The sequence below is a fragment of the Cyphomyrmex costatus genome, unplaced genomic scaffold (assembly GCF_001594065.2).
Source record: "Cyphomyrmex costatus isolate MS0001 unplaced genomic scaffold, Ccosl1.0 scaffold639, whole genome shotgun sequence".
NCBI lineage: Eukaryota > Metazoa > Arthropoda > Insecta > Hymenoptera > Formicidae > Cyphomyrmex > Cyphomyrmex costatus.
In genome coordinates this window covers 441,797-461,600 of record NW_017280199.1, presented here as the reverse complement: position 1 = coordinate 461,600, position 19,804 = coordinate 441,797, and the positions used below count along the sequence as shown (strand labels likewise).

At 37.9% G+C, this 19,804-nt stretch overlaps 3 protein-coding genes across 3 annotated transcripts in view; 1 reads left to right on the top strand and 2 right to left on the bottom strand.

Annotated features, from left to right (window-relative positions):
* LOC108779852 (uncharacterized) overlaps positions 1-387 on the bottom strand; it is a 5,258-nt gene extending 4,871 nt beyond the window's left edge. Inside the window, exon 1 of the mRNA XM_018547369.1 lies at positions 263-387. The gene's annotated coding sequence lies outside the window, so the exon portion shown is untranslated. The remainder of the gene's footprint in view (positions 1-262) is intronic.
* Positions 388-7,565: 7,178 nt separating this feature from the next.
* On the bottom strand, positions 7,566-11,448 carry LOC108779898 (cytosolic carboxypeptidase 6). Its single transcript, XM_018547439.1, has 7 exons — positions 11,388-11,448; positions 10,794-11,158; positions 9,668-10,101; positions 9,303-9,506; positions 8,933-9,156; positions 8,530-8,725; positions 7,566-7,884 (listed from the first exon to the last, which is right to left on the bottom strand). Exons 1-7 carry the CDS (start codon positions 11,446-11,448, stop codon positions 7,566-7,568), a joined length of 1,803 nt encoding a protein of 600 aa, XP_018402941.1.
* The window catches only part of LOC108779899 (ELAV-like protein 3), a 43,650-nt gene continuing 32,489 nt past the window's right edge, over positions 8,644-19,804 (top strand). Inside the window, exon 1 of the mRNA XM_018547444.1 lies at positions 8,644-8,670. The gene's annotated coding sequence lies outside the window, so the exon portion shown is untranslated. The remainder of the gene's footprint in view (positions 8,671-19,804) is intronic.

Genomic DNA, 19,804 nt, shown 5'->3' with positions numbered 1-19,804 from the left:
GGGGGGGGGAGGCGGGGTGGTGTACGTATGTACAACGCGAATAACCTTGCCGATTGCGCTATAGAATTTCGCCTGAGTCATAGCTCTGCCCAGCGAGAGAGCGAAGGCCCGTGCGTGACGACGTTACGAAATGCGAGTCATCGACGACGACGTGCGAGCCACGTCGTGACGCGCGCGAGTTCGTCCGCGCGATCGGATGCCCGCGCGTTTCGTCGAGGATGATAAGAAAAAAAAAAGGAACAATCCTAGACTCGCGACGTACCTGCATGCCTCGAGAGATGATTTTCACCCCGGCTCTTCTACACACCCCACTCAGTAAAAAACATGGCGAGCTACTAAACCGAAGGAGAACTCCACACGCCACACACTCCACACACGCACACACACACACGGGCACACATGCAATACTCCGTCCTTCGATCACAGAGTTGCAAGTACTGTCAACGCCAAACTTCACGCTAGTAACGGGCGTTCGAACCTAACCTAACCATGACATAGGGATATAATTCGAAAATTGCGTCGGTTACGCCTGCGTCGTGTTATGATTGGTCGAAATCTTGTCTTCCGGAATACTCGAATCAAATGGTCCGTTTCCTGTTCCTGCACTAGACTGAACTAGAACTTTCTTTCGCGCTTTCTACAAGTTCTAAAAGTGTACACTATAGTTCAGCTACGGAAAACAGACCTATTGTATCGATAACGGGCGAGTTCTTTTAATTCATCGCGTGATCAATCGCACGATGCGCAAAGTACATGTTGCATCTGTACATCATGCGATTGATCACGCGATAAATTAAAAAACTCGCCCCATATAATTCTTTTTTACAGAATAAAAACGCGTTAAGGGGATCCTAAAGTCGTCTGCATTACTAACTAAATCATATAATTTTTGTATCGTAAATATTATAGGCTTTCTACAATAGAGAGTCATTACCTAAGTTTTAAGTATTAAGTCATAAGAAATTGATCAATCACAATCGAATGTGAGAAGAATAATCAACTGTGAGTGGTCAATTTCTTATGACTTAAACTTAAAACTTAGGTTATTGTAGAAGGCCTATTATACTTTTTTTGTCATTGTTCACAGATTCGAAAATCTTTTAAGCTGCTATTCTGTAACTGTTTTTACACGTCTATCGATAGTTATCGGTGCAGTGTTGCGCAGCTTTTTTGTCATACAAAATATTTGCGCAACGACATCGACAACTGTCGGTAGGCGTGTAAAAACAGTTACAGAATAAGGCCTAGACCTATTCTGTAACTTTTTAACGACAATTTTACTAGCTAGGGATGTCGTTGCGCAGATATTTTACATGGTATAAAACCTGCGCATCGACAGTTAACGATAACGATACCGAATTGTCGTTAAGTTACAGAATAGGCCCACAGGGGCTCCATTCTTGAAAAGAAACGTATACGAAAGACTACGACAATACTGTAGTACGACAATACGTAACGTATAATGTAGTATTTTCCTAAATTTTCATATACATTTCTTTTCAAGAATAGACCCCCTGGAGTCACATGGAGCGGAATGGAACAGCGGAACGAAACAGTGAAACCAATCACAATTAATTGCAGAAAGGAAAGCAGAGTAATGATAGCATTGTTTTCTGATTGGTCTCACTGTTCCGTAACTTTCGCTCCATGTGACGCCGATCTTACAGGATTAAAATGTTTGCAATAAGGCTCAATATGTATTAAACAAATAATGTAAAGAGATAAGGCCAATAATTTCGTTAAAATCTTTAAATTAATCTAATATTATATGTTGCGAAGAATATCACGTAATTATGGCGTTTCGTCCCAACTTCCACTAACTGGACTCATCGAGTAAGGCATTGTAGTGGAAGCCTACCTTAGACGCCTGTTTAAATCGAGATTCTATATATACACGATATACGCATATCAAAGCACTTGTGAGAATTTTTGCGAATATCTATAGACCTCTGATGGCGGGTCAACGTTGTAATATTCTTCGCAATATTTATTATTACAGGATTAAAGTTATACATTAATAATACGTGCTTGTATGGTAGAATCTATACTGAAAACGATAAAAAAATTTTTAAATTGAGTTCTTTACCATTTTTTAATCCAATATAGCGCTCCAGAGTCGTATTTCTTTTATATGAAAGCTGCGCAATCTGATTTAAGAAATAGTAGTCCACCAGTAACGTAATTGGCACGACAAACAACGTCGAATGCTTATAGACACTTAATCACGACGAATTTATGATACGAAAATTAACAGATAAAGCAACTGCGTGCATCACTGCCTGCGTGAGATATTAGTGTGATATATACTACTGGACCCTTTGACTAAAAGACTGGACCAGCTAACGCTTAGGCTGACGGGGATATAGGTGCGAGAAAGAAAGGTATAGTGAAACTAAAATTCGTAATGCGCATGCTCAGTTCCGTTCGTCAATCCATTCCATTATTCTGCATTCCGGTTACCCAACCAATGGATGGAACCACCTGACGAAATTGGGCATGCGCATTGCGAATTTTAGTTTCACTATACCTTTCTCTCTCGGCTTCAGCCCAATACATTGGTCGCGTTCAGCAGACTCCGGAGCGGATCCGTGAGCGCTCGCTGCTATTGGATGATCTAAAATAATATACCAATAGCAGCGAGCGCTCACGGATCCGCTCCGCAACAGTTGAGTCTGTTGAACGTGACCAATAAGGCCATCACACGTATGTACAAAAATTTTAGTAGAATCGTAAGGTCGTAAGCAAATCGGCCAATCACAGTTTAGCGTATTAAAATGTGAGATCGTAATCTTGATTGTGATTAGTCGATTTGCTTAAGACCTTACGATTACTACTAAAATTTTCGTACGTGTAACGGCCTTTAGCGGTATAGGCAATGATAGCGTTCCAGTATGTTCTAAGGTAAGGTATAAAGTCGACTTACAGTCAACCTCTGAAGGGCCTTAACAAAATCGACTTACGGTCGATTGTCGACATTTATGCTGTTAGGGGGTGTGTGAATGATAATAAAAAGTTATAAATCTTTCCTCAATAAATTATGGAACACAAAGATATTTAAAAAATTCTTACAACTGCCTCACAGACAAGCGCGTGAGAGTAACGAGCAATACCTATGAGTCATCAAATAAGCTGTATATGTGTAAGTTTATAAAATTTTATATGTGTATGATACGATATATATAAATATTTTGAAGCACTATCCTTTAAGATTAAAAAACTGTCAAAATTATTAAGGAAAAATTGTATTTTGACAAAAATTATTTAAAGTAAAATTTCACTTAACTATAGCGTGTGAAAAAATTTTGATTCGCTCTTGGATATCGCATGAGAATCATTTTTCGTTGCATTTGAAACTGAAAAGGTCGATTGAAGTTTTTTCTACACAAATAAAACAACCGTATAACAATACTAAAAAAATACAAAAATTATTTTAATTATTTTAATTTTGACGCTTAATTATTTACACTTATTTTATTTATATACTTAATTCAATGTATTAGAAAGGTGCATAAAAATGATATAGCCAATAAAAATATTATTGTATAATATTGTTTAACGTTTGAAAATCCAATTAGAATTACCGTTATGTCCCTTTATAAAGATTTAATGGAAAACTCTTGGAAGATTTCACAAGATTATGCTAGATGGCAGCATGATGTTTAAATTGAACACAATTACTATAAAAATATAAATCTACTTATTTCAGATAAATATACATATATTAATAAATGTATAAATATCTTATATATTTATTTGAAAAAATATAATATTGTATAATATTTTTTTGTGTAGTATATACGTTAGTAAACACTGTAATAATGTATATATATCTAGGATAAAAATTACGTACAGTATATATTTAATACATAGGTATGTAAAATATATAATGAATAGCATAATAAAATAATATAAGAATATAACATATTACATAATATATAACAAAGATGTGTGTATATATGTATGTATATATAATCTTATATATACGTATATACATATATACTATGCATATATACATACATATATATATGTATAATTGTATATGAAGATATGACTTGAAAGAAGACAGATTGTTTACTTTTTGTTCGATTTAACGCAAGAGATAATAAACTCCAAATAAGTTAAGGAAAAAAAGTGTCCGATAAGTTCCAACATAGCATTAAAATGATATAATTCAGGAACTGAAACATTAGAATAATTTAAAAATCCATCACAAAAATAGAGTAATAATATAATTCAGCAATATTTGTAATATTCTTATATGAGATTGAATTTAATTAACATGAATGATCCCATTCATTCTATTAATAACTTCATGCTAAAACACGAAGACAGCAGTATCTTGTAGTAAATAAGATGATCGTCCTGAGGGTAATGAAGCTGATGGTTGGAGCTTGAAGTTCTTGGGTCTAAGAAAAGACCCATTAAGAGAAAAACGGTTCAAAGAATTAATTTTTTTCTTCTTTTGATGGATATTTGTTTTTCTTACCGTTCTCATTTTCTAGAGATATTTTCTTCCTTATTTATTTATCGTTATATTTCGATAGGAAGATAAAAAGAAAACTCGTATTACATTTTATTTCAAACTCAGACTTTTTTCAATGAATCTTTTTATTCAAATATGTAATAACGTTCATTGGGATTATTTAAAAAAAACGGAGTACTTTAATTTTAAATCTGAAGAATTAATTTTTTGTAGATCTCTCTCCATTAATTTATTCTTCGCGTTTAATAGCATGATGTTGAAAATTTCTCAATATGCCATTCAATTCAAGTCTTATTTGAAGCGAAAATTATTATATTTCTTTTAGACCAGGAACAAGACAAGATGAAAATATTGCGATTTACGGTGCGTCCGGTTTGCATTAGACAATTAATGGAGCTGCAGCAAAATGAAATTTTTATTTTTTAATGCGAAACAAAATTAAAAACGTAAACGTGATGAGAATAATCGACAATTTCAACAGTAAGATCTCTCGCTGGGGCAATAAGACGGCCAATTTTGGCAAGAAGGAGCGAGAGAAGCACAAGTCGGCCGGTTTCTTGGCAACATTTTCGTGGCGGCGGATAAAAGAAACTACGCGGAAAAGAGGCGCCGACAATGTATAATCTAATATCGAAGCGTAGATAAAAGCTTGGATTAAAAGCTGGAATTAAATCATTTCAGCCCTAGCGAATCCAGCGCGATATTAATCCACTGGCGCGCGTACACGTCGACTCCGTTGCACAGATCCATCCCCCTCAGCTTTCTGCACCCCCTCTGTCTTCCCCTTGCCGCCCGTGCCGCCCGGGTTCGTGGAGGTTAGTCGCTTCTCCTGGGGAACCGTCCGAGAGCTGCGCTGTAACGATAGGGTGCATGGGGGTTGCAACCCCGCGCACTGAACGAGGGAAGAACGAGAGGCCGGGAGGAAGGGGGGTGGGAGGAGGAGGAGGAGGGGGGGTGCAGAGCGAGAACACGGCCGTGTAAGGGCGGTTTCACCGCTGCGCAACCGGCACGACGCAGACGTCACAGTCGTTATATACCTGGTTCAACGACCACCGCCCTGCTCTCGTCCAACCCCGAAGTGCCCGGCCCGGCTCGAGGGGGATGCACGGAGCGGCACGGAGGGGAGGAAAACGCACTCATGACGGGGGAGGGTGAGAACGGGGGCGGCGAGAAGCGAGGATGCAGGGCAAGCGGAGCGGTGGCGACATCGACGGTGGTTGGGCAGAGAAGAGGGTTACACGGCAAACGGCGGGGGAGGAACGTTGAGGGGATCATCACCGACGGGGGTCTCGCGAGCCTGTCGAAGCGGCCCACGGGCCAGTTCCGTCTCGAGCCCAGGGGTAGAAGAGCTACTGGCCGCTTGTCTGCTCCCTTCTTTCGCTATAGTTTCATTTCTTTCCGTTTTAGTTCCTCTTCAGTTCCGATTGATTGACATGTACACGTATAATATATAACCGCAAATATATCGGCACACATACACCCACACATTTACACACGCATATATATTATATATATATATATATATATATAAAAACACACATTCGGAAACGCACACGCACACCTTAGTCACGCAGGGACACCGACCCGCTCTCTCACGCACAACTATCATCACGTACAAGCGTACACCCACATGTATACACGCACACGGTAAATTCGTTTGTTCGTTGTTCGTGGTTGAATTCGCAAGCACGATTAGTATACCGACTCTTCCGTCGCCGTTGTCGTCGTCATACGTTAAATGACACGGACACTCCCGCGCCCAGTCTCCGAGTATCCTTAGGTCCGTATCCAGCCAGGTGTTAAACGGGCCATCGCGTAGTACCTGCGTCTTCTGTCCATCCAATGCGCGCGTGCCTCGAGCGCGGGTTCGTTGAGTTTTAGGAAACGTAATTGTCGCATTCTCTCAGGTACGTGCAATGCAATCACTGTCGATCGTGGTTGTCGGCGGAGGCGCCACGACCGTTCCCGAAATGCATCCGGAGCGTATGGTCGATCACCACGTGTGATTGTGTTCGGTGTATGGTTATCGGAGGTCAAGAAATACAGAGTGCTCCCAAGAAATCAAAAAGTTTCGTGTATCGATCGATATATCTTTCCTATAACTTTTATAACTTGCCGTATTAAATGAGGTCCAACAAAGTTGTAAAATATATATGGCTCAATTAAAGAATTATTGATTAGACACATGTTTCAATGGTTTTTCCCCCTTTTTATTCTATTTATCTTAAAATTGAACACAATTGATATGAGATTCTATTAAAAGTTTTTATGGTTTTAGTATAATGTAATGTATCTATATAATAATCTTCATAATTTTATGTGTGTGACACAAATTTCAGAAAGCTTACGCAAAGCTCTAGATGCAATTCGGAAACGGTATTAATAACATAACAGCATGCTTTATATATTTTATTTAATGTTTATTAATTATAATATATATACTTTTATCATTATTTCTTATATATTTATCTTTAAATGTAATAGTTATAACATCATACATGTAATATTGACAACAATATTATAAACAATTATAAGAAATGCAACAAGTATATAATATATTAGAAATTGGAAACATGCAATGTGAGATAAAGATTTATTAGAGATTATTTTCCTTTTCGGAAAAAGAAGCGAGAATGATGTAAGAGAAGATGAAATATATTGATATTTGAAAGAATGAATATTGCATTATATATGTAATATGAGGAACAATTGTGCACTTATCATCAATATTATTGAATTCAGAGTTATTCGGTGTAAAAGAAAGCGGAAGTTTCTTAATAACAAACATTAATATTAACAATTGGCTAAAAGGCAGCATCCGAAATGCATTCTCGGCGTTCATTCCTTTTCTCGTCGACAAGTTTTCTATTTCCGTCACCAGAAGTAGTGCGAATCGATGCGATGGTTCATCTATTCGACCACCTACATTCATGTGAACCAATATTGCTTAATATTGTCACGAAGGCAATTTCCGTCTTTTATAGAGAAAATAATAATGCCATACAGTGACATTTGATTTTCGCGTCCTTGGAGATGGTGGAGGATCGCCGAGGATCTCTCCTTAACCGAAACGAGACGATCGCTACCTGCGCGATTTGACGACCTTCTTGCATGGGACCGTCGGTCTGTTCTTGTTGGCTGCGAGCTCCAAACCGCCCCGCGTCAGCTGATTGAAATCGATAATGGTGAGCCGCGGCTCGGCGGGTCGCCCCGTCAGGGTCTGCACTCTGTCGAGCGGTGCCCCGGGGCTCCGGAACCTGTGGCTCGGGCTTTTGCACCCGCCGCCGACGCCCGTTCCAGTTTCACTCGCGATTCCGGTTCCGGGCTGCTGTCCCATCCGCGTACTACTCATCGATCGGTAACGAGCGCTCGGGAGCTGCTCAGGTTTCTCCCGGAAGTACCTGACGATTTGGCCCGAGATTAGCCGAGTGTAATTTACCTCGGTAAATAATATGCATCGTTCCATCCATGAGTTCTAAACTAACGTTTTACGTTTGCAAGAGGATCTTTGCCTAGGAGACTCTAGTTTACCCGAACTACCTCCGTTAATCGTATCTTATATTTTTAAAGTAATTGGTCCCCATGCGGAAAATTTGTCCGTACTTGAAAGAGCGGATTATTGATAAATCAAAATTTTAATTACATTCTTTCTTTTTAATTTTATCTTTAACCCTCGACTACGCAGCAACGAGTCATTTGCATTCGAAACGAAATTTTTGAATGATTCTTATGAACATATAATTTCTAGAATATTATTTGAATGTTATTTACTCTTTTTAATATTCTAAGAATATTGTGTCTTGTAAAGATTGAATGATTGGTACGATTGGTATTTTATTAAGTCCTAAATTGTAGGTAAAAAATACTTTGAATCTTCGTCTTCCAATCGCGAAAATTTACTTACATTTTGTAATTGAAATATGACGCTTTAGAACTTAGATGTATATCTATAGTTGAGGATTAATAAATGTAAACGCTTTATGATAATAGTTTGAGACATTTCGAGTGATCAATGCATCTATATGTGAAAAAGTTAAAATAATTACTCGTAGATGCTGGCAAGATGCAAGGTTGCCGGAGTTCGGACTGTTCTCGGTCTGGGCTCCCTTGGAAGACGATGTCTCTGCCGGGATTGACGCGCTCGTCTGCTCGATGGCTGATCAGGAAGCCCCGACGGGATAAGCCCAGTGAGCTTGTAATATTCTAGAAAAACGCGTGCCAGATTGCGACCTAGTCTGTAATCTGGATTCGACTTCGACCGTTAAGGATTCAACTTTCTCTTCATTGAATCTAAACCTATTTCAAATTCGAAGACACACAGATAATCAATATTAAAATTCTTAACAAGATTTCAACAATTTTAATTTTAGTATTTACATAGCAGTTTTAATTTTAGCGTGTATTTCATATTATTACGGTGATAATAATTAATATGATCGTGAAGGATACATCCTTCTTCCGTGTACGGCATTATACCCGGTATTCCCTTTTTGTTGTAACCATACATAGAAACCTCAATACTGTAGCAATTGACATGTTCCTTTAGGATAGAGCACAGATAGCGACGGGCAGTTCCGGCTTTGTTGTGGTCTTGATTGTACATGGTGTTGCCTAGTTCATAGTCCTCTGCGTGCTGAGCTAGCAATTTCGGCAGGACAATGTGCCTCTCGTACCTGAGGGGCTGGCAGCCATGAGTCAGATTAGGTTACAAGCGCGATTAACGTTACATTCCTATTCGATCTTTCGCTTTATGTAATCCGATCGTTTCGAATTTCGCTTAACGGAATATTTAAGATCCTTTGAAATGAATTAGAGTTACCTGTAGACATCTTCGTATGTATTTCCGTAAACGAAGACGCCCGTGGCATTGGTGTGAGCGTGTAAATCCAGTACGCAATCCAATGGTGTTTGCGCGTTCTTATCGAGCGACTTTAGCATCGCTCTAGTCGCGAGCAAGGTAGGGTGAATCCATTCGGAGATGCAATTCCAAGATCGATTCAGATCTAATCCCATTACGGTAGATCTGTACGCGTAAAACAATTGTACATTATTTTCTTATTTACGATGAAGAGAGCTTTCGCAGAAGTGGAAACGATTTCTTGCAAAATTATTTATTCAGTTTCCAATTCGAGTTTTAATTTGCTGTCAGTTTATTAAATTACGTTAATTTCTTCCCGTTCTCACCTGTAATTACCGAGAAAAGCACCATCGGGGTTCAGCATCGGCACTATCTTGAAGATCACGTATTCCCTTAGAACTTGAGCGATAGGATGCGCACTTACTAAGAAGTCCATCAAACCCTGACACACGAAGGAGGACGGTGACTCGCCGGGGTGAACTCTAGCGAGGACGACGACCACTTTTCTAGGTCGTTCCATGTCTTCGAGGTCGGAAGTTATAGTCACGAGCTCTACATTCCTCTTTTGGATCGACTCAGCCAACGTCTCTCTCCTCGTGTACAATAGTCTGCTGCACAAGTTGTCGAGATGCACCATGTAACGCGTGTATGAGTATGGATACGTTAGAGCGAATTGGTAAATATCGTCTTCGCGGTCGAACGCAAAAGCGAAGCTCAATACATAGTGATTTTGATGCTGCGCGGATCTGTAATAGAATACCTGTAACATCGGGAGGAAACGAATCAGCGCTTCTATTACTTTAATGTAATTGATAAAAATATAAACAAATTAATAACGCGAATTATAAAGTAAATATCAAGAGAGACTTCTTTGGTTGCCAATAAAAAAGCGATTTATGTCAAAATCATATTTTGGTGATACATATGTTATATCGTTTTATAACGATATCGATTGACCAAATTTAGCTGTCAGCTATACGTAGGCAATGGTGATAATCATCAAACGACTCACGATGCCGATAATTCTAATTTAAAAGACTATTGCTTGATGGAATAATTGGATATTGGAAGAACCCTGGCACAGTTTCTGTAGATTTAACCTGAAGATACTTCTAATAAATTGAATGTCTGCGTCAATCATGCGATAGATACAATTGATTAGATTTGCTAGATTGATATACATTATTTGCAAATTGAAACTGCAAATTTAGGATAGTTGAATTAAATAATCGAGATAAAATACTTTTCTAAAATTACTTTTCTAACAAACTTATTAATTTTTATTGAAGAAGATTAAAGCATTATTCTTCAACGTTCGAAGCTACAAATATGTTATACAATAATACATTTAATTAAAAATTCATAAATTAGTATAAACTTAAAATTATTTTAAATGAAAATAGTTATTTCATTGACTTTTCGAAATAGACTATTTTGAAAATCGTCACTTACCTGCTCTCGTGGAATCCTTTGCCATTTCGGTCTAGTACTGCTCTTCACTAACGGCGTCATTCCCTGTCGAAAGAGATTAGCGCTTTTAGAGATGTTTACGATGTTGAAAATCACTCGTTGGTCCGCCTTCACATTGTCCACGGTGAAGTTAAACCACAGGCGTAATCTGGGACCACAAGTGTCAGGTCTAATAAAGAGATCGTACTCGAATTCAGAGATCAAGTCCACCCTGCCGAGATTGCCGGTTTCAAAGGTCGCATCAAAGCAAATGTGGCCCTTCTTAGCTTTACCGCTGTGGCCAGGTGGTCGCATCACCAATTTGTTCACGTTACCCAAACCACCTTCGGCATCACTATCTTCACTATCTGCAAGCAGCGGTCCAACAAAATGGATTAAACAAGAAAGATAAACATTGTTTAAATGTAGTGATGTGTTAGATTGTGCAATCGTGATAATTCCACTCTATAAGCAAAAAAGGAAAACGTTGCCAATATTATTTTACGACCGATTCATGATTTTTAAATAATTTGATGTAGCAATGAAATATTGGTTATTCATGTGAGTCGTCAAGTGGAAGAATGAAGGATGTCTGACCGGCGCGCTGATAAAGACTAGTGTGTTCCAAGGGGTCTCGTCCCTCGCAAGAGAAGACCATGACTTGTCACATGACATGGAACGATCTATCGACAAAACGACATTATCGGGCACTATCGGTAAACGACGACTGGAGCCTTCCGAACGATCGACAAGAGAGCAAGCGTAGAGCAAACGACCTATCGGACGGAAGACAATGAGAGACTGACGGCTTTGTGAAACCGGCTCTACATCGTGGAACGTGTTACCGCCTACGTGATAAGAACGGAACCTCGCGATTTTGCAGTACGCTCGTGTCCGCCTTCGTGGAATCTCGCCTGATTCGCAATCTCGCGTGAACGAGTCCGTGCAAGAGAAATAGGAATCGGCTCGCGGTGAGAACTCGCGTGGCTGTCAGGCGTCAAAGATCTCGTACGTGCGATCTCTCAACAGTCTGATTTCTCCCTCGCCCACATCGAAACCCAGGGCTAAACCGAGAAAACTCGTTTGCGGTCACGAGATCCGAGCTCATTCGGGGCGAGCTCGGAAGTCAACTTGGTTCTCTGATTGATTCGATTCAACAGATGCTGAGATTAGAGCGGAGTGTGATTGAGAGGCTTGGCGAAAGTCGTGATAGTTTTACACGAATTACGGAACGAGTTGACGGCCGAGATATAATGATGCTCACGTCATCTCTTACCTCTAGGTCGATTAACTGTGAGTAGTATATACTCCGTAAACCGTCACGCTCACCTATTGCATATATATATATTTTTCTTTATTACGTTATATATGATTTATAAAATTAAATTTTTCTTGTGAATTACACGAGATTAAATCTTTTTTAATTCATATTGTTATTCGCTAGACATTGATTGATTTTTTAATCAACTATTAAAATAAAAAATTATTAATATTATAAAATTCTTTTTCTATACAATTCAGTTAAATTATTCACATAAACCGATTTAATTTACATAAACCAATAAAATTTTTATAGTCCGAGAAAAGATGTGTTTACAAAAGTAAAAATTATTAAAAAAAATAGATTATGATGCTTCATTCATCGCATATAGGATAAAATTCTATTAAACCGGTTATCAAGTTCTTCATGTAAACTAACCCTACCCTTATCGAAACCCACTCGGTATAGCAATAGTTGCAGATCTAAATCCAGATCACTCGATATCTATTTCCATCGCATCCCCTATACTCGACGATGCAAATGTCGCATTTTATAGCTCTAAAGAAACTATAGACCTCTGCCGTATACAAGGGTATACTAACTTTACATCATACAGATACGTATAGTTGGACCATCAATGATTCAACGCGCAGAAACAAAAGAGTTGCACTTTGTCTTTTCAAGAAACGTCGTCTTGTCTCGCCATTGTCCATCTATAGTAATACATATGGTGTTAGAACTCACGTAAAATGTCGATTATTTGTAATATTTTAGAAAAGAGTTTCATTTACCTTACTAGCCTATGATTAATTAGATAGATATCTACTAATATTTTAAATAATTTACCGTTAGAATAATAAACTTTAATAACTAAAATTATATGTTTTAATCAATATTTTATCTTGATCTATTAATTACATTAACGATTACTTTAACTGCAATTTACACTATGACATTTACAATTGAATTAGAATATTATTTATCTTTGCATTCTTTTGTGTACTTGAGAAATTAAATAGTACTTTTAATAAATAAATTCTTTATTTTACCTACAATGTTAACAAATTTTAATTAATTATTCTGTTTATACTCATTATTTATCCAGTTATTTGAGAAACTATTATATAAATTATATTTTTGTTAACGTTGTAATGTAACATTAGCTTAGGGCTTTTTTTAATTTTCTGAAGTAAACGACTATTTGCACATTTTACTGTGATTACGTTGAAGAAATATTGCGAAATTCTTGGAACGGAAAATCGAATAGCGATGAGAGTGGCGCCCGGAAAGTGCAATTAAAAGTGGAAAAAATAAAGAGCTTGAAAAACGGCGAAGAAAGGAAAGAATAGGAGAGAAAAAGAAAGAAAATCGTAAAATAATATACATCGACAAATTCACGTTAAATTTTCCACAATTTTTATTACACGTTTAGGATAAATAACAACAACCATTTCTTATACTCCATCCTGTTTTAATTACTGCCGCAATAATGCCGTTGTGACGTCGGGAGTTGGAATCAATAAGACGTTAGGAACTCTCAGATTGTTAAATTATTTTACATTATTAAAAAATCAATTTTTACTAACAAATCTCTTTTCGTGGCAAAATAATAGTAACCATTGCAATCGTGAACTTTAATAATGCTTAATTGCAGGAAAAAAAAGAAATAGCTAACATTTGCTGAATAAGATCAGGCATTATCGTTTTTTCTGGAAGTGATACTAGTAATAATCAATAACTAATTTCAAACGATCAATATCACGAAGTGAAGAAGAATAATAGGAGAAAAAAGTCTTCTGCGCGCTCAGCGGAAATTGACTTCGCGATACAATTCCACAACTCCCTCAAATCGCATACATACTTCATCAGCGCGTTCAGTTAACTAACTTTCACATGTTTTCGATGTCGCGTGCACGAAGCGGTTCGAGAGAGAAAAAGCCGTCAATTATTACGTCTTTAGAAACTATACCTCGATCACTTTAGCCAAGTGATTGACAACCTATGTTGGTGTTCGCCTACGTTTCCCGGGTGGAATTTCGAGCCAGTGCGAGATGGGAAATGTCAGGGTGCAATCAGCAAGCGCGTGATGATCCTCGCGTGACCTCTCGCAAAGTGGTTTCGATCGATTTGACGGATCGCGAGCGAGATCCATCGAGAACGTGTACGGACGCGTGACAGGTCGGCGATAGCGCGTGCAGTCACGAATAAGTCCCGCGAGCCCTGCTTTAAAGGCAACGTATAAAGAGCATGTATGCTACACATATAATACATACCGGTATCCTCGGACATGACGGCGGGACACGACCGGACTTGGTCCGGACTGGACCATGCGAACAGCGACTTTGCTCGCTGGGCGACACCGTCGCCGAGTCCATCCTGGTTTCCTTGGTTTGTTGAATCGATATGCAATATGCGTCTCGAGCAACGCGGTTATCTTGCACCGCAAACTGTTCCAGATAGGTTGGTAGATGACACGAACCTGTTCAAAAGAATAAATGAAAATACCTCTCTCTGAGAGATCTCTACTTCGGAGCGAACTTGCGGTGCAATGACCTTTTTTTATTTATAGCGTATGCTGATGTGTATATCTTTGAATCCTATAAAATAGAATTATCTTGTTGCGAATAATTTGAGAGCGTAAATAATCTCAATGTCTAAAGGGCAATGTTCCTAATTTATATTGTTAGCTTTCAGTTTCGAGCAACTAAAACTGTATTTGACATCTGAGTCTTATATGTAGGCGTGTAGACCTATCGCGTGACCGCATTGTTTCCTGATTCCCTGTGTAACTACGATGACTTTTTCGAAAATAGATAACACAACAACTGAAAATTAATTCTCCAAAATAAGAATCTTAATTTTGTAGATCGATAAGAAAGTTTTGCCATACGCGTAATTGTTTTTCTCATAGTGTTTTAGTGTCCAATCATAGAATTAATTAGATCGTTACTCAACACTAAAAATTAAAGTTTTACGTATAGCCATTAAAACAGACGCTAATTAGCAGCCAGTCATTTCCGACTTCAACGTGGATCGTCCATTTTCTCTGTTATTTCACTAGTTGACGTACTTATGTAACCTAGAAAGAAGAGACGCGAACGAGGAAGGTGGACACGTAATTGTATCACACTCTCGTGAGACACGTAACATATTCAAAATTTTTTGAATTTTATGTTTTATGTGTGTATATATTGGAAAAAATGATATAATTGAATTCAAATAGCAAATAGAAAAGAATTGAAAATGAGAAAAATAATACAAATTAAAATAGAGGTAGCTTTTATAACATAACATTATTAACAAATTAATATCTAAATTATTTTTAGATTTAAATATGAAACAAGCAATTTGTGATTAGCTCTAATTTATGCTTAATATTGTTATAATTAATCAAGTTCAATATACAATTTTCTTTTGTCTCTCCATAACTTTATAATTTTTTATTTGTGTCGCTTTTCTTGCGGAGATATAATCTCTACAGCACATATGTAGTTATTTCTAGATCTGCACAAAGCCTAATGTCCTGTAAACGCGCGTGCAACATGGCCGATAAGATGAGCATAATGATACCTACTCCTGAATTGTGTTTTGGAATGATAACCCCGGGTTGGAGAAAAGGAAGGAAGAAGGATGATATGGGCGGATGAGTAGTTGCAAGATATTTCTACAATTTTTACGAGCAAAATGACGACTTGGCCACTTATCCGTTTTTTTGTAATTGCCTTTTGTAATTGCCAATGAATTTTAAGAACGATATAGGGCAAATGAATCGAAATCGCGATATATGATATAAACGAATCTAATGCCGCATATAAAATAAACTATATAAAATGTTTAGAACGAAAGCTCACTCTAAAGAGTGAAATCTCACTCTTCAGGATTGAAAATTGAGCCATTCAGTTTTTAAACTGGCTCAATTTTCATTCTTTAGAGTGAAATTTTACTCCAAAGAATTTGGAGAGGGTACAATTTACATGAGAATAGTAGTCTGTTGCCGATATTGATATAATTTTAATACATCAATCATGATAAAGAACGGATATCTTAAAAAATGATTGGGTACTAATCGTGCACAACAGTGCTAAAATAATTAATTGCACTCTACGATATCAAGTAAGGTAACCGGATCCTGTATGATCTATCTAAGCTTTATGATTTTTTTTAACGTTTTGCTGGGTTTAAAATTATAAACTGACGAAGATTCAAAAACGAGGAAACATGTCGAAACATATTTTTCAAAAATATGAGATGTTCAAATATTTACATGATTGTAATGAAGATTTTAAGAAAAAGTAGCCTTTACGCTATATTGCATACACATTTCATAAAAGTAACATTAAATTATTTTATCTTTCACTTTTTAAATATTTTTTTTTACGAAAAAGAGAACAAATACTTAGGTTGTATTGGGTCTTATCTACAAACACAAAGTGTAGAGCATATTGAATACTGGACCTTACAGATATAGGGTCCGATTATCTCATTCATACAGTGATCTGTTCTCCTATCTTTATTCTCAATGTTCCTACAACACTAAACAGTCGCAAAAACCGAAGCAGGTTACGATGTAACGAATTTCCAAAGATAGGATGCAAATTAAATGGTACAAAGAGGAGTGAAGAGATAGATGGAGGATAATTCCGTATAAACGGCGCGCAGAATCCGGTAAACCAATTTCCCTCCGATCTCGGAGGATATTTTTCTGGATGTCGGTTAGTGGTGGTGGTAGTAGTGACGGCGGTAGTTGGTGGCGGCGCGCGTTCCCTGGTGAATGCCCTCCTCCCCCGGGCTTTGGCTGGGACCTCCGGATGAAACCCCCCTTTTGGCCGTCTCTCCGCATCCTGTTCCACACCCCTTCCACTACTTTGTGGGAGTACTGGGTGCGCAAAACGAGTGCGGGAAGAGGGACGAGCGTGGAACTGCGCGAGAGAGAGTGAATGACTGCGAGAACGCGGAGAGATCGATATTCGAAAGACCCCCCGGTGGCCCCCCCCCCCTCCACCCGAGCATCCCCCCAAACCCCGGCTGGCGGCTCCGTCTGACGCTGGCACCCCTCGGTCTACCCTCGCAGTGGCGTAGGAAGGAGGCGCGGCCGTCGCCCGGGATGAAATGGGCGCGCCGGTCTTCCCAGGACACACGGGAGCACAAAGAGGACGAGCGCCCCCGTAAATTATCCGCTGCGCCGTCCTCTCGTGGAATTTATGCGACCTCCTCTGAAAGAGGTGTCTAGACTCCTCTGGCGATTAAGACGTGGGATGGGCATGACCCGCGCCGATCGATCGTTGGCGATCGGTGAGTTTTACAAGTGGTTACACTGCCAACACACTCGACGGTAGCTTCGGGGCACTTCGATGTCGACATCAACATCGACGTCATGACTGCGACGTAGAGCAATTTGTGCTTGTAAATTATTTTCTAGAAATTATAGATACTATAATTCTAACAAGATCGGGGATATAAGGATAGGCATAAGTTTCTTTCATCGTTCGATCAGTTATTTTTAGCTGACGCTTCTAAATATGTCAAGACTTTGGTACGTGAGTTATTTCTTCTCTTTCTGAAATTTATTGCCAGTATCTCATATTTACAATATAAATATACAAATTTAAAATTATATACACGAAAGTAATCAAGTACTAAATTTACTATCAGATTTTCTGCATAATTTCAAAATATAAAATGTTACGTAACATTATAAAATAAATTATAATTGTATTAAAATATTATTATAAGTTATAACGAAGAGATGTAATTTTTGAAACATTACATAAAGTTTGTTACTCTTTAGTAAACTGAAAAACAAGAATTTTAATTAATATCTTTTATATGCATATACACGTATATGATATTACTATAATAATTAATATAATTATAATTTATTATAATATTACGTGATGTTTTATGTTTTTGAATTATGCAGAAAATCTGGATATACTATGACACATATACTATATAACATATAACATAATAAATATATATAAAGAAGTGTATAATATCAATAAGAATTGATAGTAACATTGAATTATTTTTTTATACGTTTCTCTGTATATATTTATTATATTTTATTATATATCACACGTACAAGGTCTTTTAACAAAATTGGATATTTTTCACGTACGTTGATAAGCAGTATTCAATCTCCTACGCCACTGACGCACTTCGACTGACCCTTATATGCATACGTGCTATTTACCATTAGATTACACCCCTTGTCTCTCTTGTCCCTTTTCGCTTCTCCCCAATGACTCTTTCTCTCTTATTTCCTTTGTTCCACAACAGCGCTCCTTTGCTCTACGCCACTCGCCTATCTCTTATATCTTGTAATATCGAAATGTGACGCAAACGAAACCATTTCTGAATATATCATTGTATCTGATACAATTGTATCGATCCTTATATCTTCATCCATATAACGTGAGTCATTAAGAAATCGTTCGTCACGAGGTTCGTTAACGAGCGCCTAACGTTACAGAAACAGACAGACCCACGCATATGTATATAAAAAAGAAGCGATCGATAGACCTCACATACGTTTGCGCTATCGTTCATGGTCGCTGATCGTAGATGAGATCGCAGCCATGAGATAAACGCGTTCGCAGTTTACTTTGTGGACTTTTTAAGTTCTACCGTCCATACAAGCTATTTAGTCAGCTATTTGATATTAACTTGATAACGTATACAGATCTTATTGTTGCATAAATATAATAAAGGAAGCCTATTTTTTATCGTAAAGAAAACATAATGATTTTGTTGTAATTTGTATTAAACTATTTTTTAATATAAATTTGTAAAATAATATGTATTTTGTTGGCACAATGCAATTTTTTCAAACAGTGTTTTGCGTAGCTTTAATTAACCAAATAGTAAAAGACTGTCGACATTCACAATATTTCGTGCGAAAAATTATTTCTCGTGACCAAATTAAGGGCGATTTTCATCACTATGAACGACAAAATTTCAATAACAGAGAGAGAGAGAGAGAGAGAGTGCAAGAAGCGTAGTTTTACATATTTTATCGAATGAAATATAGGATTCGTAGTATGATGAAATTTGGCCGCGTTTGCATTACCGAAAAGCCATTTGCCGAGGGAACGGGCACTCCCGACAAGCTTTTACACCCTCTGTCCAACGCTTGCGCAATTCAGTCCTTCATCAACCCCTCCATTTGCCATAAACCCCGGCGCGTGCGTACTTATGACGACTGCTACTCTCACCCTCAACCCCATCTCTCGATGTCTCTCTCCCCTTTCTCTTTGGTTTCTCCCCTTTCCCCTTGATAATCGAGGCGATGTACGGTTGTTCAAAAGTTCGTATACACTCATGATATTAATCATGCCAGCCTCCCGCGAAGATCGGCCGCCGTAATGTAGCTCGATCGATCGGTCCGTGTGATGAATGCTACAGTTAACAGATACTAACTTTCGTTCTAAAATTGCACGCACTCTTTCGCACGTTTTTTCTAATTTAAGTATCTTGCTTTCCTCTTTTAATCCATCACTACTAACAATAGGTTCAACGGTTTGGAAGTTGGCATTTATTGTCTTATAGTTGGAATCTTTTTTCTCTTTCTTTCTTTATTTTTTACATCTTTATCTCTTTTTTTTTAATCATATTTTTGTTCCATTTTTGCAAATTAATATCTTTGCGTAAATTTTCATCACTCTCTTACCTATTTTCCGTGTTTGATGGAATTTTCTCACACCTTTCACCTATACAGTGCACCTTCTCTCCGTCTACTTTTACTCTCACAATA